This window comes from Acomys minous (genome assembly GCF_964271855.1).
Source record: "Acomys minous genome assembly, chromosome: 1".
NCBI lineage: Eukaryota > Metazoa > Chordata > Mammalia > Rodentia > Muridae > Acomys > Acomys minous.
Window position 1 is genome coordinate 96,004,496 of NC_140483.1, and position 21,928 is coordinate 96,026,423.

The following is a 21,928-nucleotide window of genomic DNA, read 5'->3' on the forward strand; positions in this document are numbered from 1 at the left end:
TTGACTCTACCTGTGTCCAAGCTTGCCCATTTTTAGGCAGGATTCTGTCTGTGGTAGAATTGAGGACATTTTGCCCAGTGGCTTGTTTGCCACATTTGAAGCCATCTCCATAAGGGGGTTCTCTGATGCTCATCATCCTCTTCCAAGTAGGCTGGGTGTTGCCAGGAGTTAACCTGTATCATTGTCAGTGAATCTTTAAAGTAATAAAAACATTTTAAAATGTCATATTCTGTATGTCTCTGAGGGTTTTGAAGACCTTGTTTAACTATTTTACCTTATCTTTCTATAGAATCATATCTATCTGTTGCATCTAAGATGTATATTGTGATAAAAATAGACTAGTAATTGATATGACCATGGTGTGATCAACTAACAGTTAACTTGTATAAGTTATTTATCCTAAACAGCCTGCATTTGCACTTTCAAAGTATTGGAAGTAAACTTTGTATTATAATTGAGTCATATGGGTACAATATCTCATACTAGAGTAGAAATACATACATACATACATATATATATATACATATATATATATATAGTGTGTGTGTGTGTGAAGAATAATCTTACATTTGAATTCTATACCACTGTATCTAAAATTAAACTTATTTTGCATCTATATACAAAATTCTATACCAGTGAATTAAAAATAACCTTGTGAGGCATTAATTTGAGGAGTAGATTCAAAAACTTACTTTTTGTTCTAACTTCCATATATATTTCTATATTCCCCCTTCTTTTTTTCAACCCCTATCTCTAAATCTAACAATGGAAGATAAAGGAAAAGAGAGATATCTTTGAGTCCAACCTTGTTTTCTCTCTAAATAAGACCAATAATAAGTTGTAACCAACTCCCACTGATAATAACCCTCTATAGGCCAAGAGAGCAACCAAAAACCTACCTGACCCCCCTTAAAGGAAATGGGGTATCATTCTCTTAAGGTTTCTTCCAGCTGATTTGGGATGAATAATGCCTTTGTAGGGGCCCAAATAAAATTGGGGAAATGGTTAAACAAACTAGGAAGAGCATTTGTGGTCTAGTTTCTAAATGTTGAGAAATTCCAGGCTTAGTTAGAGTCCTATGCGGGACAGTCTGAAATGCTGGACCAATTGGGATTGGAAGCTTTCTTTGAAACAGATATTTATATAATTACTCATAACAGTAGCAAAATTAAAGTTATGAAGTAGCAACAATCTTATGGTTGGGTATCACCACACAGGAGAAACTGTATTAAAGGGTGTCAGCATTAGGAAAGGCTGGGAACTACTGTCCTAATGGCTTTGGGGCCTTCAAAATTAGTGCCAGAAGCTGAGAACTAAGCATGCAGACAGGAGCTTGTGTGGGATACCCTGTATTCAAGCCACAAGACACTCCTGATCTATCCCCATCCCTTTCTAAGAGTTAGGTCGATGTCCCTTCTGTCTCTCAGGCTCCAACCATTCAGAGATTTCTCTGGTATCCGGTCCTGGGTACCAGGAACATTGGCTTCATGTACATGATCGATGACCTCCACCACATTTTACGCCCCTGTATTAGGGTTCTCTAGAGGAGCAAAACTGATAGAATGTGTGTGTGTGTGTGTGTGTGTGTGTGTGTGTGTGTGTGTGTGTGTACATATATATGTGTGTGTATGTATGTATATACACGTATATGGGGTTTATCATAATGACTCACCGGCTGTGTTCTGGCTAGTCCCACAATGGCTTCTCGAAACAGAAAGGCCAGGAACCCACTAGCTGCTCAGTCCATGAGGCTGGATGTCTCAGCCAGTCTTCAGTCTGTGTTGGAATCCTGAATAAGTAGGTTTTAACACCAGTGAAGGAGTTGTCTCGGCAACACGATACGTGAGCTTGGCAGTGAGGGTGAGGCCAGCAGGCACAGAGCAAAAGCTTCCTTCTCCCATGTCCTTTCACGGGGGCCACAGAAGGTCTTCTGGACTCAAAGGATCCAGATTTTAGGTGTGCCTTCCCACTGCAAATGACCCAACTAAGAAAAGTCCCTCACAGCTGTGCCCAGCTGCTTTGGGTTTTAGTGGGTTCCAAGATCAGCCGCCACACCTGGTAACTTCCAGAATCTCTCCAGTTTTCAACTTTCATGGTTCCCTGCCATCATTCCTTCTGTGTCTGTGCTGGTAGTCACTTATTTGTGAGAGAAACGTCCCTTCTTCATTGCTACCGTTTCTGCACCATCTCGTTAGACATCTTTGCTAATTGTAAAAGAGGAAGGTTTTCCTTTGACTCACGCCTGCACGTATGTCTGCTGAGCCATCGCTCCAGCCTCGACTTCAGAGACTTTAGTTTGTGATAAGTGAGCTTTTGCTGCTGTTGAGTGATGAGAGGCAGTTTACGGTCAAAAAACCCCGCTCATCTCAGAATGGCCAGGCAACAAAGTGGAGATGAAGCAAGGAGCCAATCTCGCGCGCGCACGCGCACCCACCTCCTTCCCAGCAGCACCTCCCTGCCAGCGGCACCAGTCACATTAGGAGTCTGCTGTGTCAAGATGCCTGATGAAAACAGCTAAAGGAGGAAGAAAGGTTTATCTCGGCTCACTGTTCGAAAGAATACTCCATCCCAGGAGAGAAGTCGCGGTGGCAGAAGCGGAGCTGGAGGTGGCCGGTCACATTGCATGTGCAGTCAGAGAGCAGGCAGGTGGGAATGAGCACTTAGCTTTATCAAGTGTGGGGAACCCCAGGCCCTGAAACAGTACTGACCACATTTGGGGTGACGCTTCCCACCTCAGTTAACCTAATCTGAGCAATCCTTCGCAGAGAAGCTCAGAGGTTTGGTTTTCACAGGAATGCTCAGTGTCTCCAAAATGACAGTCAAGGTTACTAATCACAGGACATCGAGCTGGCAACTGTGCCTGGCGCCTGGTTCTTTCGAATACGTTTCAGACCCAAAGCACAGCGTCACTCTTCGAGTGACGGCAATGTTCCTTCTCCAAAGCAGCACTTTGCTTTGGGGTTCTCTCCTCCCTCGGTGTTAATTTATTCCTGTCAGTCAGAGCTTTCCTGCCTGACTTCCACAGCCTGTGCCTCTCTGGCTTTGGCACTTAATTATTAGCATGTGAGAGGCCCTGGATTTGATTCTCAGCATCACACAAACAAACCAACCAACCAACCTACCCTCTCTGGGGTCTCCATTTCTTCTTATGACTATTCTATACCCTCTAAGGAACAAATTTCTTGAAAAAGTGATTACTATTGCAACTGCCAGCTACTCTCTGCAGTGCTCTCTCATTTCAGTCCCCTTCAGCTGATGCAGGGAAAACTTGAAGTAAGCAAAAACAAAAAAAGAAAGACAGAAAGAAAGTTGATGCTATAAATAAGCTTGCTGAGGAGATTAAGTTAAGTAGAATTTAACTGAAGGAGCGCTGCTTCCCACAGGACAGGAAGATAAGCAGCGTCCTAGCCAGACTTGTTGGAAACTGTGAGGAGGTTTGAGGTTGCTGAGAAAGTATCTGCTACCTTCCGTTCACCAGGACTGACCTCCAGGTAGGCTCCGTTCCTATAACAAGAGGATACAGCGTTATCTTAACAGCCAGCCATTGGGCCTGTCCCTGTATCAAAGAACCAGCCTCTAGGAGGCAGCTCAGGGGTGCAGCTCGGGCTGACAGCCAGCATTATGTCCTGGCCTACCAGTAAGGCCCCTGTGCTGTGGAAATAAACACTTCAGCCAGGTGGGCCAGATGACCTAGTAACAAGGGCCCAAGACCTTAGCACACCTGACTCCATGATGGAGATGCCACTCAGCTGTAAAGCTCAGCGTGGAGACAGCACCACCTACCTGCCAGGGTGAAGAGAGAGACCGAACCCATCAACGTCCACAGTTCTGAGAAAGTCTCTGAATTGTACTAACCTTGCTTGTTGGCTTCTGTGGTGGTTCTTCTGGCTAACTGTTCTTGTTAACTGAAGTATGCCAACGTCGGCCATGGTTTTTGTGCTTAAGAGCTCACCCTGAGAGATGCTTAGTGTGTGACACTGGGATCCCCAAAGCAGGGAAGCCAAGAAAGACCTGTCTATTGGCTTTACCCTGTCTTCTCTGGTAGATACCCCGACCCCCAAACAGCCCTGACTAACAACAAAGGAACACCTCTGGCCTACACAAGAAGCAATTCTGACAGCGTCTTTGCTGCGTAAACTTCACATCTGCCCAAGTGTCCAGACTTGTAGTCCCCTGTCTCTGTTTAAATCAAGCCTGGGGCTGGGCCCTGAAAAGGATTCAAGTATGACAGTGTACATGTCATGCAGAAGGCCGCAGTGTACGTTGGTTAGTAAAACCTTCTGTGTGAGGTGAGGCTGGCTCCTCTTTGAGCGGGAGCCAGCGCAGGACCTGTGCTGTTATTAAAGAGCTTTGCCTTGCTCAATCCCTAAGCGTGTGGAGTGATGCCCCTGGAAAGGCGTCTTACTTTTCCTTCCACACCCACCTGAGGCCTGCTCTTCTGAAGACCATACATTTGCTCTCTGTTTGGGAAAGCTGACGGATTCCACCTTTCCCAGCCAGTTGGCACTTTTCACGCAGTTAGTTACTTCCTATTTTAAATGTTCTCTTGGCTTCTATTACACCACACAATCTTCTGGCTTTTCCTGCCACCTCAGTGGCTCCTGCTTTTCTCTCACTCCTGCTTATTGGTTATTCCTTTCTAACTTTTTTCTTACCCATGTTCCCCACACATTTCTCCCCCACCCCACTCCCATCCCTGTTTTTCTTCCTTCTCTCCTGTGTTTTCAATTTCTTAGAGCATCGGTATGCCTAGGTCCAGTCCCTAGACTTCCCCTTTACCGCGGTTAACTGTCAGCCTGTCTGTCAGTCTGTCTGTTTTAGGAAGCTATGACTCATCCTGAGGGTCTTCGTGTTTCTGTGTTAAGGACAGACTGTTGGTGATAGTGTTTCAGGACAAAACAGAGACTAATTACGATAGTACTACAGTAAGGAAGGCCACAGAGGGCGTGGCGAACTGCTCACAGTCGGGATGTAATTTCGAAGGAAAAGACAACAGGATTTGCTGATCACATGGATGTGGTCTGTTAGAGGGGAAAAGCCAAAGATGGCACCTGGAGAAAAAAAATGACCAAATTTAAAGGTTGGTGTTGTCAGGCTTATCTGGAACTGTCCTTGGCGGGAGAAAGTACAGGAGTCATCCTCCTTAGGGAAATTACCATGCAAACCATGGGAGGGGTGCTTAGCTGACAGAGATCAGTGCCGTTATCTGCTATGGAATTATACTGCGTGGAGAGACGGCTCAGTGGTTAAGAGCACAAGCTGCTCTTCCAGAGCACCAGGGTTTGACTCCTAGCACCTACACCCCGACTCCCAGCTTCCTGTAATTCCAGCTCCAAAGGTTCTGTTAGGAACATAAGTGAAACCATTTTGTATAACTTGAAAACCAGTTTATGTGACTTAGAATAATCTGTCTGCAAGATGGGTTGAGCCACCAAGCTCCCAAAGGCCCTAACTGGAGCAAAGTCCCCAGTGGAACCTGCAGAGGGTGTCTGCTAGTTGCTCTTCGTTTGGTGAGATGTCTGCTTAACTTCCATGAACATGGTATTGTAGGAATGCTTGTGTGGATAACCAGTATATTTGAAAGACAAATCTCATGCGGGGGCATCCTAATTGCTGATCCCCACACAGCTCTCTGCAGGATCTGACACCCTTTTCTGGCCTCTGTGGTCCATGTACACATGTAGTGCACAGAAAAACCTACAGGGAAAACATCCATATGCATAAAGTCAAGAGCTGGAGAGATGGCTCAGCTGTTAGGAGCACTGGCTGCTCTTCCAGAGGTCCCAAGTTTAATTCCTAGCACCCACATAGCAGGTCACAACTGTCCATTAACTGTAGTCTCATGAATTCTGATGCCATCTTCTGGTGTATAAATGGGCTTGCAGACAAAACACCCATACACATAAATACATCTTTTAAAAATAAATTAAAATGACCATATATTGGGAGAGTAGTAGAGAGGGTATGGTAAAAAGGTGTGTGTGTGTGTGTGTGTGTGTGTGTGTGTGTGTGTGTGTGTGTGTGTGTGACAGAGAGAGGAGAGAGAGAGAGAGGGAGGGAGGGAGGGAGAGAGAGAGAGACAGGGGCGTGGCAGTAAGGCTGGCCACAACCTATTTGCCTTTATGGGCTGAAATATGTTTACTTCTGGTCCTGTGGATCTTCGACAACAACTTTCATGCCCCATTCACTCCTTTGTCATGCAAGCATCGTGCAGTAGTCTCGCTCCTATCCCCACAGCTGAGCCTTGGCCTAGCCTCCTGCTTAGGCTTGTTTTAGTGCCCAGAGAACTGACCTTACAGCAGCTAGCTACGTCTCTCTAGGCACTCCCCCTCCCCTGGATCCTCCTTCAGGAGGCACCTATGCCACACAGCTGAAGCACAAGAACCAGGCACGGGATGAGCCCTCAGGAAGATATTCCCAACGCCGACGGCGGGACACACGCGGATTCCACAACTCAGTTGTGATATTTGCCGCGCACGCTCTGTACATTTTCTTTTTAGCTGCTTGGTTTTGGTAACCAGAGAAGTATCCCTTGAAGAAAGGTGTGCTAATGGTACTTCTCTAAAACAAGCCGTGAAAATTTGAGGCTAAATTTCCTCTCCTGGATGGGGTAGACATCATCACTTCCTTCATACCGCCCCGTAATAATGAACAGCAGAGACAAGAAAAGACAGCTATCTCTTTGTTTACAGGTACACAGTGTATTTTGGGTGGCTCTTCAATCCACCTGTTCATTAAAGAAAATGACAATAATAGTGCTCTTTAAAAGGTAGGAGGAGGGGAGCCTGGAGGCTCACCCTGAGTGGTCTCCGTTAGCAGAACAACATTTCTGAGGTGATCCCTGGCACCTACCATGGGTTTCTGTGTTGGGCGTGACAAGACAATTTAGGACAGTGCCGAGGGCAATGGCGGGGCTGGCCTGGTACTGAGGCAGAGCCAAGCTGTCGGGCACGCGGTGGTGGGAACTTATTGTCTGGATTATGGGAAGCAGTTAAGAAGGATGCGATTACAGACTTCTCTGAGGTCACAGGTTGGGCCTTGGGCCCCCTGGAGTTCTCTGTCTTAGTTTTCCTGGTGGGGCTTTTGGCCTGAGGCAGACCCTTTTCAGCATTTCCTTTACTGGGTTTGGCCACTTTCCCGGGTGTGCAGGCTGTGGGTGACTGTGTGTGTGGTTTGCCTTTTATCATGGGGTTGATAGACTGGAGAAAAGATTTCACCTTGTTTTTCAAGCCAGCCTCTGGAAGAAGGCTGGGCCTAGTGTGAGGAGGCACTGGCATCACCTGCCCTGGTGAGCTGTGACCTTGCCAAGTCTGGCCCAGAAAAGGCTTTCCCTGAACTGGTGGGCGAGGCAAAGGAACGTCCTGGAAGGCCTGGGAGAGCCTGGGTGCCTCAGCCATCCTGGCAGGTTCCTGGGTGACACTCGCCTTGCTTTGACTGACTTGCATGCCATGCTCAGATTCGGCCTCCATAAGAACTTCTGGAGGTGGATCTGGGAACCCAAGCTCAGGGGAGCCCCGGGGGCTGGGACGGTAGGTGTCCATCAGCTGAGAGCTACGGCCGTGTTGTGCAGAGGCTTGGGCCATCCTGTGCTTTTTCCGATCTCCATCCTGGTGTGTTTTCTCACTGGCTGGGAAAAGCCCAAGACCTGCATCCCCTTCTCCAAGGTTCCCCACTGCCTTGGGTTTCCTTGGCTCTTCCCTATTTTCTGTCCATGTGGGCACAAGGGCTGAGTACAGGCTCTTGCCAGGGCCTTGGAGCTCAGTGCTAAAGGGGTCCTTTGGGCTGGGCTTTTCCCCAGTGGTCTCCATCTGAACACAGTGTACTTGGACCTCAATCATATTCCTGCTGAATTGTGAGGCCTTGGGGCCGCCCTGGGCAGAACCATGGGGCGCGGCTTGGGGACTGGGTTGCTTTGGCTCTTGGTATGCAGCCTGCGCTGCAGCAGCCTGCTGTCTTTTAAGGTGGACACTGTTTGCCTGTGGCGCTGGAGGAGAGTCACATGCGATGGGCTGTTCTTGCAGCACCGGGCATTCTGGGATGCTTAGGCTCCTGCGAGGCTCCTGTGTGGCATCGGCCTCTGGGGCCGCTGCAGTTAGCTCTTTGTACTCACTTACCATTAGAGGAATTCCCAACTTTATCTCTAGGAGTTTTTTTTTAAGGTGGAAACTCATTCTTTCCAAGATTACTGTGTTTAAAGAGCAGGGGCCCTTCGTGGGAGGCTGGCTCTCTGACCCTCCTTCCACCTGCACTTCCGGCTGCAGCTCTTTGGCAACGTCACTGTCACCCTGAGTGCAGGGCTTAAGCCCACTCGGACTTGGGTCTTCAAGTGGGGTCATCTGAGAGAGGGGTTCCCATGGGCTTTGGACAGGCCTGGGCACCGTCTCTGTGACTGCAGATTGGCCAGCAGTTGCTGAAGGCTCCGTTCTAGACGGGCCCACAGAGTAACGGCCAGGCAGGCCTGACAGGAAGGCCAGATACTTATGCCGTAGAGTTGTCTCCAGTTTCTTAATGGTTTCCTCAGGCAAGGCTTGGGGACGCTTACAGTGTTCAACGAGGGCGCCCGATAAGGCTCGCTTCTCCTCGTCAAGGTCCGTTGGCTTCCAGGGAACAAGTTCGTGATGTAGGTCAGGGTTGTTTTCTGCCTGTAGCTCCAGGGGCTGGCCTTGTGCAATGTCTGGGAATGAAGTCCTTGCTGCCAAGCTCCCGGGAAGTTTGCCTTGCCAGGAGCTTTGGACACAGGCAGGAGCCTTGCCCTCAAGGATTTGGTCACATTTGGAATCAACATGGCGCTTCAGCATTGCCCTGGCTTGGGCAAACAAGTGCGGCGCTGGGATTGACCTGCTGCCCACTGTGGGTGAGAACGTGTCACCAGACCCATCGGCCTTTGGGTTCCCTGGGATGCTCACACTGGGCAGCGCCCTGCTGCTGCAGGACAGGGGCTGCTGCTCTGTAGAAGAGAGAACCAAGTGGATGGAGCGCTGGATCTTCCGGGGAAGTCCCCAGCGAAGGTGAATCAGCTGCTTCTGAAGGTGGAACTCCAGCAGCCTGCGCGCATGCTCAGGGAAGAAGAAAAGGTCTCTGGTGAGGACTGAGAAGGACTTCCGGGGCCAGACGCCTTTTAAAGCCTTATGCGGTTTGGCTTTATTGCATGGCTTATACGGTACGGGGCTCCTCACGTACGGAGACGCGGGGTTGGCCGCTGGCAGGCCCCACCGAAGCTGAAGCTGTCTTCGTAGAAGGTGCCATTCCAAGGTTTTGCTCTCAGCCAGAGTTAGAAATGGGATCCCGAGCTGAGCCCCTTGCTGCTCATGCGAAGAAGACTCGTTTGGAGATCTTGAAGGGAGCGGGGCAGCGTTAGGTGGAGTGTGGGCCAGCGAGGGGAGGGGCGGGGGCTCCCTCAAGATGTGAGGCTCTTGGTAGGACGGTTGTACTGTGTCCTTGGAGAGACCTTGAGTGTCTAAGGAGGCATAAACTAAGGACTCGCTGTGCATGGAAGGGCTGCCGCAGAATAACTGAGTGAATTTCTTTTGAAGATTGTGCCTGGGGTCGTTAGCCTGTCCCTCAGGCAGTAGACAGAGGTCATGTAGAACTTCATGGTCAGACATGGGTGAGGGCTTTTCCACACGGCTTGAGATTTGTTCAGAGTGCAGTCTTTGGTTTTGGTCCACATTAGACCACTCAGAAACCCAAAAGGTCTGGGTAGGTTGTCTGCTCATATATGAGTACCAGGTCTGCTGGGAAATACTCCCAAACCTATGAACGCGTTCTTGATGAGTATTATTATTCAGGTCAAAAGAACCCGGTTGCTCATTTTCTGGCTGGAAATACATTGGTGGGTTTGGCATAAGTTGCCTTAGGGACTCCTCTACCCGTCTGGGGAGCCCCCATCTTTGGAAATGCATCAATTTTTTCACATGTAGTTCAAGAAGCCTGAACACACCGGGACTGTGGAATGGCTGGGGGATGGTGGTGACAATAGATAAGGCCGTAGGTTGTGTGACTTGAGTAATCTCTGGGTTCAGGGTTTGAAAAGCGATCTGTGAGTTCAAGGCCGGATCATGGTCTTGGATCTCCTGGATAAAGTTTAGATCGCTGTGCATCATCTCTTCCTCAATCATTAAAACCACAGGCTCCTCGAGCCTTGACGGAGCCATAGTCTTTGAGACCACAGGCACAGCGTCTGCCAGATAAAAGTCCTGGCCTGCCTGGAGGTGATCAGCCCAGCATGGCTGGACTCCCCCCGCGTCTGCCAGCTGCACTGACTGTCCCGGCAGCTGCATTAGTGTTGGAGTCCTGGGCAGCAGTGGAAGCTGTCTGGAGTGCCCGATGTAAGGCTCCAGATTCTCTTCCGAAGACAGAGTGGATGTGTGCAACAGCTCCACGCAAGAAGAGCCCTGCGGCAGTCCCAGGAACACAGGGGGCGGCTGGCTTTTCTCGCTCTCCAGCAAATGCTGGATCTCTAGGGTTGCAGCATCACAGACTTGGCAGCCAGGATCCACACACAGGAGCTGCCTCACATCTTCCTCCTTGGGGAGCCAGCTTTGGCTAGGAAGAGAGAAATGGCAGCCATTGGTGACGGGATGACACCTGCCTGCTCAGAGGAACGTGTCTGGGGATTGCTGCGTCCTTTCCTCCAGTCCCACAAATTCTGAGCCTACACTGTGGGGAATGAGGTTCTCGTGGGAACCAAAGCATGGGGTGTCCCTGCCACTGTACCCAGAAACCCTCGGGAATCACTCATGCTCTCTAGAAATTAAGTGGAGGGTAAGATGCCGGGGTGACGGTGTCCCAGCACCTGCTCCCAGGCCATGAGCACAGACAGGAGGTAACAGCAGCGGGGTCCAGCTAGTTAGTCCCAGGGCTCTGCCCTTGAAAAGGAGCAGCTGGAAGGAGGAATGACAAGGTGACTTCATTGTGCTAAAGCCACTCTCTTGGCAACTTGGTGTCTGGGGGCAACTCCAGCAATGTCTGTTCTGAGATGCAGAACTGCTGAGGCCCTAACACACAGACTGGCATTGGGTGTCTCTTCCCTGCTGAGGTCTGAGCTGTCTCAGCCAGTGAAACTGCCTCCCACAGCGTGGTTTCCCTTCCACGGGTTACCCCTCTCCTCACCCCTGGCCCAGACCAGGCCAAGAGTCATCAGAGGTCAAGAGGTCACCTTTTCATGACAGAGAGCAGCTCCCATGGCTTCTCGGTTTCTTCTTGGCAAAGTCTCCTGGCTGAGGAATCAGGACACAGCGTTATGTGGTAAATGTGCGTTTTGGGGGTGTCCTATGGGAGTCTGAACAGGAAACCCTTAGCTCAGCAAGAGGACTCAGCCCCTAGACTCGGTGCTCTATGGCGTGTTTATAATGCATTGTCCTCTGTAGGGCTAATCAATGGTATGCTTATTTTACTGATAAGCCTCCAGGTGAAATGAATTCTGTAGGATCATAAACCTAGTAAATAACAGTTAAAGCAGAGACTCTTTCAACATTCTTAATTTCTGATTTCCCATCCAGAGCAGTCCTTTGTAAATTAACCAGGAAGTAGCTCTGGAGCCCCAGGGGTTACAGCACTTGGCACACCAGACAGGGTCATAGAGAAAAGGAGCCGTGGGAAGCTGGGGGGGGTGGGTAAAGTGGGGGGGACGACACTGGGACTTTACCTCTCCATGCTGCAGCTCTAGCCCTTTGCCTGACTTTTCGGTGACGCTTAAAGAGAAAAAAAAAAAAAATTAGAATGTGAAGCCGAAACTGTCCTCTTTTTTCCTGTCCACAGAGTGTGTGACACACCACGTTCCCTTCCCCTGTTATTATGTGCGTCATTTTCACACTCTCCTCCATCACCTTTTGCTTTCCTTTCTCTGCACCCCAATTCCTCTCCAGCCACTGAGTGACGTTCTCCTGGAGGGCGGGGGTGAGGGGTGGGGCGGAAACAGTAGCAAGGATAGGACACATTATAGGATGTGTTCTAACGTAAAATGCCTTCCACATATACCTTCCATTAACCAACTAAACTGGGAAATTCTCCTCTACTGGGAGATCCCGAGACACCAGCAATCTTCTACTCAAAGCAGTGCGAAGGGTTTTGGTTTCATGCCTCACGGCCGTCCTGGTAAGCAGAGATGTGTAGCCTCACGGAAGAAAGGTAAACACACTTGAAAGGATCAAATCAAAACCGTCAGGTGGGGTGGTGAGGTCACAGGTGGAAGGTGGGGGTGGCGGGGGTGGGGAGCAGGCACTAGACCGTGAGGCCTCCCTGTCCGCTAGCTCAGTCGCGGGGCACAGGGTCTCCCTACCCGGCAGCAGCTCCTTCTGGGCTCACACTTCAATCCGCAGTAACTCTGTTGCACTTGCCAGGTAATCAGGATAAGGATGAGGATGAAGAAACAGACATATAAGGAGTATTCACTATCCCACAGGAAGCACGGAGAGCTTAACATGGTCCGAACCTCCTCAGCGTGAGCAGACCAGCCATCCCTACTCCCAGGACATGCAGAGTCCTGACGCTCAACACCTCCCAGGGCAGAGCCTTGTCATGTCCGCCTCACAGAAAGTAGAATATGGCCACCGGACTGCATCACAAAGGCCTCCATTCCACAAAAGAAGCTTATGTGGCAATTCAGTCTATAGGAGAGGTCGTGAGGCCCTCTTTAAGGGTTATGTACCCTGGGGCTGAATATGTCACATTCACAAGCTCTGCCTGGTCCCCATTTTCACTTCATACTCGCCCCCCACCATACCAGCCTGCTGGCTTCGTTCTTTTTCTGGATAACTGGGTGGTTGTTACCGGTGGTCAGAGTCTGGGCTTGGTGCTCCCCCGTTCTTGACACCTTATTCAAGGCACTGAAGTGAGCACACACAGATTTCCAAGGTAGGAAGTAATATTCAAAGCAGAGTGATGGTATAGATCAGAAAGAAAGAGTAGTGTTAAAATAGTGACCCTGGACCACATGTCTAAAGGTACACATGGCTCCCAACTGCTGTTCGGCACGTCCTTTCATGGAATGTAAAAAAGGAAAAGTTTGGTTGCCAAAGGTTGCATATGTGTTGTTGTTGTTGTTGTTTTTTATCTTGACTCACAATGGTATCTAACCTCTTGCCTAGTATGTGTGTTCCTTCCCATTAACGCATCTCATTTTAAACATATGTATGCCCAATTATGCACAGGCATCATTGGGCTTTACTTCCTAAAAGTTCACTCAGAGTACAGACTTTCATCTTGTTACACATGCACTCAAAGTTAATTCAGGCCACATTGATCTTTCTGCCCTCATACAGGATGCGTTTGAAACATCTTTGAATAGAAACTGTCCATGTCTGATGGTTGTCGGGTGTGAGGAAACTTATTCCATTCCTTAGGGATGGCTGTGCGCACAGCTCGGGACAAGTGAGTGTCCTAGGTTGCTAACAGGCTGCTAGGCATACTGTTTGGAGAGGAGCATGTGTGTGTGTGTGTGTGTGTGTGTGTGTGTGTGTGTATGTGTGTGTAGCCCAGGCCAAGTGGAGTCCTAGCATGCTGAGCCATTCTTATGTTTGCTACTTACAAGTTACTCATCCCCAGAAACCAGGCACACTGTCAGGAAAAGTGAGGGGATGGAAGAACCTCCATGAGACTCTCCTTCCTCACCTGGCAGTGTGTCCGAGGACAAGCACACCTGGCAGTGTGTCCGAGGTCCGAGGACAAGCACACCTGGCAGTGTGTCCGAGGACAAGCACACCCGGCAGTGAGTCCGAGGAGAAGCACACTCGGAAGTGTGTCCGAGGACAAGCACACCCGGCAGTGTGTCCGAGGACAAGCACACCCGGCAGTGTGTCCGAGGACAAGCACACCCGGCAGTGTGTCCGAGGACAAGCACACCCGGCAGTGTGTCCGAGGACAAGCACACCCGGCAGTGTGTCCGAGGACAAGCACACCCGGCAGTGTGTCCGAGGACAAGCACACCCGGCAGTGTGTCCGAGGACAAGCACACCCGGCAGTGTGTCCGAGGACAAGCACACCCGGCAGTGTGTCCGAGGACAAGCACACCCGGCAGTGTGTCCGAGGACAAGCACACCCGGCAGTGTGTCCGAGGACAAGCACACCCGGCAGTGAGTCCGAGGAGAAGCACACTCGGAAGTGTGTCCGAGGACAAGCACACCCGGCAGTGTGTCCGAGGACAAGCACACCCGGCAGTGTGTCCGAGGACAAGCACACCCGGCAGTGTGTCCGAGGACAAGCACACCCGGCAGTGTGTCCGAGGACAAGCACACCCGGCAGTGTGTCCGAGGACAAGCACACCCGGCAGTGTGTCCGAGGACAAGCACACCCGGCAGTGTGTCCGAGGACAAGCACACCCGGCAGTGTGTCCGAGGACAAGCACACCCGGAAGTGTGTCCGAGGACAAGCACACCCGGAAGTGTGTCCGAGGACAAGCACACCCGGCAGTGTGTCCGAGGACAAGCACACCCGGCAGTGTGTCCGAGGACAAGCACACCCGGCAGTGTGTCCGAGGACAAGCACACCCGGCAGTGTGTCCGAGGACAAGCACACCCGGCAGTGTGTCCGAGGACAAGCACACCCGGCAGTGAGTCCGAGGAGAAGCACACTCGGAAGTGTGTCCGAGGACAAGCACACCCGGCAGTGTGTCCGAGGACAAGCACTCCTGGCAGTGTGTCCGAGGACAAGCACACCCGGCAGTGTGTCCGAGGACAAGCACACCCGGCAGTGTGTCCGAGGACAAGCACACCCGGCAGTGTGTCCGAGGACAAGCACACCCGGCAGTGTGTCCGAGGACAAGCACACCCGGCAGTGTGTCTGAGGAGAAGCACTCCTGGCAGTGAGTCCGAGGAGAAGCACACCTGGCAGTGTGTCCGAGGACAAGCACACAGGAGCTCAGGTAGAGACCATATTTAAGGCCTGGAAATGAAGAGCTTTCATGTCCCACCTAAGGCGCAATCAGACATCAGAAATACAAGAAGAGCTCATGTGGCAGGAAAAGCCAAAGGTGGCCATAATTTTTTTTAATTAAGCATGCTTTTTATTGAAGCTTGCATTGTGGTACAGAGATGTATTTCAACTGATTAGAATACAGCTTTAAAAAAAATTCATGACACCAAATCCCCACGCCACCCCAACTAATCACACAGAAATGACTACCCAATCTGCATTTTTTTTTCTTCAAGTTTTTCTTCTTGTCTTTGCTCCACACAAATTTGTACAAATTTTCAACATTAAAAAATTTTTTGTTTGTTTTTTTTTCGAGACAGGGTTTCTCTGTGTAGCCTTGGCTGTCCTGGACCCACTTTGTATACCAGGCTGGCCTCGAACTCACAGTGATCCACCTGCGTCTGCCTTCTGAGTGCTGGGATTATAGGCATGTGCCGCCACCACACCTGGCTACATTTTAAGTTTTTAATTCTACTGGAGGGAAGGGAGCAAGAATCAGACATCAAGCCAACACTGTGTCATCTGATCTATTAGGTTCAAGTAGTGGATCTACTACTGTTTAAGAACAAACTCCAGCGGGAGCGCTGGGTGCCCAGACAAGTTGGGCCGTAGCCGCTGCGCTCATTACAGAATCAGACCGCTGGAAAGCTCCCTCAGTGAAACATTTGATCAAACTCGTGCTGAAACTAAAAGTCCAGACAATGCTCCAACCACAAAGGTGGCACAATCTTTAAATGGTACAAGCCTTGGACAGATGTGGCTCACCACTAATGTGGCTCACCACTAACGTGGCTCACCACTAATGTGGCTCACCACTAACGTGGCTCACCACTAATGTGGCTCACCACTAACGTGGCTCACCACTAATGTGGCTCACCACTAACGTGGCTCACCACTAATGTGGCTCACCACTAACGTGGCTTACCACTAATGTGGCTCACTAATGTGGAGCTCTGTCCAAGGCGTTGAGTCTATCCATGTTACAACCTCTTGCCTGCTCAGGGCAGCTGATGCCCGCACAGAACGTAAGGTGGCCACTTCCAGCCTAAATCCTGAAACAGCTGCTAGATGTGGCTGGATATTCTCGGGGGAGTTTTATTTGATGTGCATTTTAAAAATCTAAGAAATGGGGCAAGTGTTTTGCAAGTCATTTCTAGGACCAATCACACTTGTGCTCTTCCCATTAATGTGTGCGTTTGTGTCCCCTGCTTGATCCCCATGGATATTATAATGTTTCTGTAAACGTTCAGGATTTCGGAAAAGTCTTGCCTGGTATCTTGCCCGGTAAAAATGGCCTCATAAAAATCTTTGTATCCCAATGGGCTGGAGAGATGGCTCAGAGATTAAAGGCACTGACTGCTCCTCCAGAGGTCCTGAGTTCAATTCCCAGCAACCACATGGTGGCTCACAACCATCTGAAATGTGATCTGATGCCTTCCTCTGGCCTGCAGGTGTACGTGTTGGCATAGCACTGTATACATAATAATAAAATAAATCTTTACAAAAAAAATCTTTGTATCCCAAATCTGTGAAGAGTCTATTTCCTCCTTCCTTCAGCATCCAGTCTTCCACCCTACTGGTGTGGTAAGCTCAACCCCACTTTGAGTAGTTCCCGGGTACATTTGCATCTTTCCATCCTTGTGACAAAGCGCTTGAGCTTGGAGCAGGACTGCCCCCTCTGGATGCATGGCTGCAGGCAGTGTAGTACTCATTCACTTGGCCCCATCGGTCAGGGTCCAGGATGGAAACCAATGGTGAGAAGAGCTCCACTCACCCATGAAAGCCAGAAAGCGAAAGAGTGAGAGAGCAGAAAGAGCCAGGGACAAGCCATGCCCCCAAACATATCCCAAGGAACCATTCCCACCTTCCAAGTTAAACAATCTTTATGCATTTATTTATTCATGCACATGCATCATAGCACACCTATGGAGATCAGAGAAAATCTTTCAGGAGTTGGTCCTCTCCTTCTACTGTGTGGCCTCGGGAATGGAACACAGGTCACAGGGCTTGGTGGCAGGTGCCTGTCCCTCCCAACCTCCCCTACCTATTAAGTTTCTACCACCTCTCAATACATTAAACTATGAACCCATCAATGGAATAATCCATACTAAGGAATAATCATAATTCAATCACGTCACCAAAGCGTGCCTCTGATGATGGCTACAGTGAAGACTGAGGCTTCAACATGAGCCTCGGGGGGGGGGGGGGGAGTCTTCTCAGATCCAAACCATGGCACAAGTATTTACATAGTAGAAATATACTTGAGAAATACTATCTTCCTGCTCTCAAGACAATTGACAATCTAGTTTTAAAGGTGAACTCATGAGTCAACGATTACTTAAAATCATTTTATCTGCGCACATCAAGAGTTTTAGGACCCAAAAATAACTTTGCTAGGAGTGGGCAAGATGACCACTAGGTAAAACCATTTGTTGTACAACCCTGAAAACCTGAATTTGATTCTGAGACTCACATACAAAAACTGTATGTGGTAGTTTGGGTCTGTCACCCCAGCCCCAGCACTCTTAATGCAAGGGGGGGAGCACAAGACAGGAGGACCAGCTGCAAGGGGGGAGGATGAGACAGGAGGACCAGCAGCAAGGGGGAGCATAAGACAGGAGGACCAGCTGCAAGGGGGGAGCACAAGACAGGAGGGCCAGCAGCAAGGGGGGAGGACAAGACAGGAGGGCCAGCAGCAAGGGGGGAGCACAAGACAGGAGGACCAGCTGCAAGGGGGGAGGACAAGACAGGAGGACCATCAGCAAGGGGGGAGCACAAGACAGGAGGGCCAGCAGCAAGGGGGGAAGACAAGACAGGAGGGCCAGCAGCAAGGGGGGAGCACAAGACAGGAGGACCAGCTGCAAGGGGGGAGGACAAGACAGGAGGGCCAGCAGCAAGGGGGGAACACAAGATAGGAGGACCAGCTGCAAGGGGGGAGGACAAGACAGGAGGACCAGCAGCAAGAGGGAGGACAAGACAGGAGAACTGTATAGCATTTTCTCAACTAATGATCAATGGGGGAGGGCTGAGCCCACTGTAGTGCCATCCCTGGGCTGGTGGTCCCAAGTTCAATAAGGCTGAGCAAGCTGGGGGGAGCAAGCCAATAAGCAGCACCCCTCCATAGCATCTGCATCCACTCCTGTCTCCTTGTTCCTGCCCTGCTTGAGTTTCTGTCCTGACTTCCTTTGGTCGTGAAGAGCAACGTGGAAGTATGAGCTGAATAAACATTTTCCTCCCAAACTTTTTTTTTTTGTTCATGATGTTTCATCTCAATAGAAACCCTAACCTAACTAAGACCAGTGTTATTTAGTTTGACCGTAGGTCCCTGGGATAACTAGTCTCAGGTCCTTGGTCATCTATGCAGTGTTGGGTGTGGGTTTCATCTTGTGGAATGGGCCTTAAATGAAATCAGATCTCGGTTGGTTACTCCCCCAAGTTTTGTGTCATCATTGCCCTAGCATATCGTGTGGATAAAGGGTGTGTGGTTGACTTGGCATTTACGCTTCTCTTTTGATAGAGTGCAGAGCACAAAGATGCTGGAACATCAGGCCCTACGCAGACACCAGCTTGACACCTCCATGTTTATTGAGTTATGTAGGTGTTGTCTTCAGCAATGGGGCTTTGCTGTCAGTTTGTGGTGAGCAAGAATCTGGGTTGTTTGGGGGGATTCCCATGGGGGGCCTTTAGGCCACCAACTCAATTAGATGTAACCCAATGTGGCACTGGAAGTTTCTTTGATGACAAGAGTTGGCCATGTGTGATTCTGTCTCCCCCAATATTTGGCAATTTCATTTAGATCACTTCATATATGTATATATGTTAGGGAGTCTCTAACATATATACATATAGACTTCCATACTACCCCTCACGTGCCCCTTAATTTTAGCTAATTCTCCCCATAGTCCCTCCCATAGCCCTCTCTCCTTTCCCCTCCCCGTGTGATTCTCCCACTCCAGCCCCCCCATTTATACCTATCTATTCTATTTCTATTTCCTAATGAGATATACCTCTTATCACTTCTATACATACCCTCAGTGGTTTTTATGGATTATAGTTTGGTTATTATTGACATAACAGCTGATCGCCACATATAAGTGAATACACACTGTATTTGTCTTTTTGTGTCTAGCATATCTCACTCAGGATAATTTTTCTAGTTCCAACCATTTGCCTGCAATTTTCATAAGGCCGTGCTTTTTAATGGCCGAGCAACACTGCATTGTGTAAATGGTGCACAGTTTCTTAATCTATTCTTCTGCTGAGGGCTATTCAGGTTGTTTCCAATCTCTGCCTGTTAGAAACAGAGCAGCGATGAACATGGTTGCACAAGTGTCTTTGTGGCAGGATGAAGCATCCCTTGGGTAGATGCTCAAGAGCGGTCCAGCTGGATCTCAAGGTACATCAATTCCCATCTTCCTGAGGAACCACCATGCTGACTTCACGGTGGCTGTACAAGTTTGCCCTCCCATCAGCAATGGATGAGTGGTCCTCTTACTGCACATCCTCAACATCATTGTTTTGTTGACCTGGAATCTCAAAATAATTTTGACCGCATTTCCCTGGTGGCTAAGGATGGTGAACCTTTCTTTAGTGTTTCTTAGTCATTTGAGTTTGCTCTACTTAGAATTCTGTTTTGATCTGTATCCTATTTTTAAGCTGGGTTGTTTGTTTTCTTGATATCTAGGGGGGATTGTTTTGGTTGCAGGGTTGTTTGTTTGATCGATTTTTAGCTCTTTATATATTTTGGATATTCACCCTCTACCGGATGTGTAGTTTGTAAAAAAAAAATCTTTTCCCATTGTTGCTTTGTCCAAATGAAGCTTGTAGACGCTTCTCAATTTCTTGAGGTGCCTGATCTAACAGTGTTCTGTTCAGAAAGTCTTTTCGTATCCAGTGGGCTCAGGACTACACATATGCACAGTAAATTTAAAACAAACAAACTAACTAACTAACTAACTTCAGGGAATGTTCCAATGGGATGGGTTAGGGTCAGACAAGACTCCTGGGATGCAGGATTGGAGTTTAGTCTGAAACTATAGTCTTTAGGACAAGAACTGTCCCGAATCTGTAACACACCCAGGACAGCCAGGAATGGGCCCCAGTGTTTATTTGATAGTGAGGAATCCTGGTTCTCTGCACCAGAGGAAGGCCAGAGATGCCAACGCAAATGGGGAGAGGGGTTAAGGGAGGGCCATAGCGCCCCCTGCTGGAGGATCTCTGCATTTGCTTTATTTCAGTATCTAGCCATGAGAGGACAGGGTCTCACTCTACTGCCCTGGTTGGCCCGAAATTCGCCAGAGATTTGCCTGCCTCTGCCTCTGAAGTGCTGGGGTTAAAGATGTGTGTCTGATTAAAAGTGTCCAGACTGTTGTTGGTTAAAAACAAACAAACAAACAAACAAAAAAAGCAACAGAAAAGTTGGCACGCATGTGCATAATAGAAAATGCAAATGGCAAAGATAAAATTCACTCTGTGTGCCATTTTTCATGCTCCTCTCACACTTTCATTTTGTTGTGTGTGCTAGTTTATTTGTGTGTATTTCCAACTATCCCAGTACACTTTGTAAGGGGAAAGATTTTGTCTCTAGGGAATTATATATTTTTTTTCCAACACGGTATTTTTATTGGGAATTATACATCACTCACCCTGATTGGGCTCACATCCCAGTTCTCCCATATCCTCTCCCCCTTTTTTGTGACATCTCCAAAAGAGAAAAAAAAAAAAAAAGAAGAAGGAAAGAAAAACAAATTCCCATTGTATTGCCCATATACTTACTGAAGCATGGTCAAATTCCCAGTGGCCAGCCCCCTAAGAAAAGCTGAGTCCTTCTCCACCTGCGCCCCCCACCCCCAGAAGCCATCAATTGCGAGAGGTACACGTCAGCATCCTTATCACAATTTTAAGAGTTCTCTTTGCTGGGCGTGGTGGTGCACACCTTTAATCCCAGCAGAGGCAGGCGGATCGCTGTGAGTTCGAGACCAGCCTGGTCTACAAAGTGAGTCCAGGACAGCCAAGGCTACACAGAGAAACCCTGTCTCGGAAAACAAAAACAAACAAACAAACAAAGAGTTTTCTTCAATGACTCCCTTTTTAGGCTGTTACTTCTTTGGGAGGGCAGGATTGGAGACAGGGCTTGTCACAGAAGCCTTCTCTCTCTCTCTCTCTCTCTCTCTCTCTCTCTCTCTCTCTCTCTCTCCCTCCCTCCCTCCCTCCCTCCCCCCTCCCCCCAGCAGTGCATCTGCAGTCACAGACACCGCTGCAAGAGTAGCTTCCTTGCCCTTCGCAGTCATCAGGAGCACGGATCCTGGGCTTCTACATGGTTTCCCCCCAAAGCCAGGAGCACGAACATATGCATGGTCTTCCGCGGCAGTACAGCCAGTGGACATCAACACGACCCTCTGCTGAAGCGTGGACCCTGGACCAGCATCACCTCCAGGAGGAGTACAGACCGTGGAGGTCTTTCAAGGAGGTCCAATCCAGCAAATGGACCATTCTTCATCTCCATCCTCTCACTGTTAGGAGCCAGGATGACTGTGCAGCTGGGCAGCTTGTTTAGGGGCTGAGTCTCCACAAACTCCAGGCTGCTGCACGCCATCCTGCGGAGCATGCTGGGTAATGACCTGCTCTTCCATCGACTGCAGCCTTCTCTCACACACCGTCACAACTGTACATCTCCTGCTCTGCTAAAGACACAGTGCTGTGCTCCTCTGTCTTTCCCCACCTCTCCCCATCACATGTTTGTTTGTCATGGTGACCCTGGAAGCTCACTGTGTCCCACAGTATGCCCTTTTGCTCAAACACCTTCACATGCAAATGTTCATCGCAGTGAGTCATTGGTCTGGTTCGAGGCCTCTGGCTTCTGCTACACCATCAATCCTGGATCCTCACTGGGGCTCCTCTCGGGTAGCCTGTTGTTGTCATGGAGACCCTGCAGCTTTGGTTCTGCAGGCCGGCCCCTTCACGTGATCCAGCAGCTCATGGATGAAGAAGACGTTGGGACAACTCAAAGCCCTGGATT

At 49.3% G+C, this 21,928-nt stretch overlaps 1 protein-coding gene across 2 annotated transcripts in view; it reads right to left on the bottom strand.

Moving 5' to 3' along the window:
- Positions 1–12,506, bottom strand: part of SPATA31F1 (SPATA31 subfamily F member 1) — a 63,836-nt gene extending 51,330 nt beyond the window's left edge. Inside the window, exons 1-4 of one of the 2 annotated variants that reach the window (XM_084792109.1) lie at positions 12,281–12,501; positions 11,648–11,693; positions 11,159–11,219; positions 8,839–10,545 (exon numbers count right to left, since the gene is read on the bottom strand). In XM_084792109.1, coding sequence (XP_084648235.1) covers positions 8,839–10,545; positions 11,159–11,219; positions 11,648–11,693; positions 12,281–12,424 — 1,958 coding nt within the window. In that variant the 5' untranslated portion in view covers positions 12,425–12,501. Of the gene's footprint in view, positions 1–6,694; positions 10,546–11,158; positions 11,220–11,647; positions 11,694–12,280 lie in introns of those variants that run through there. The other variant, XM_084792108.1, reaches the window with a different exon arrangement.
- Positions 12,507–21,928: the final 9,422 nt, after the last annotated feature.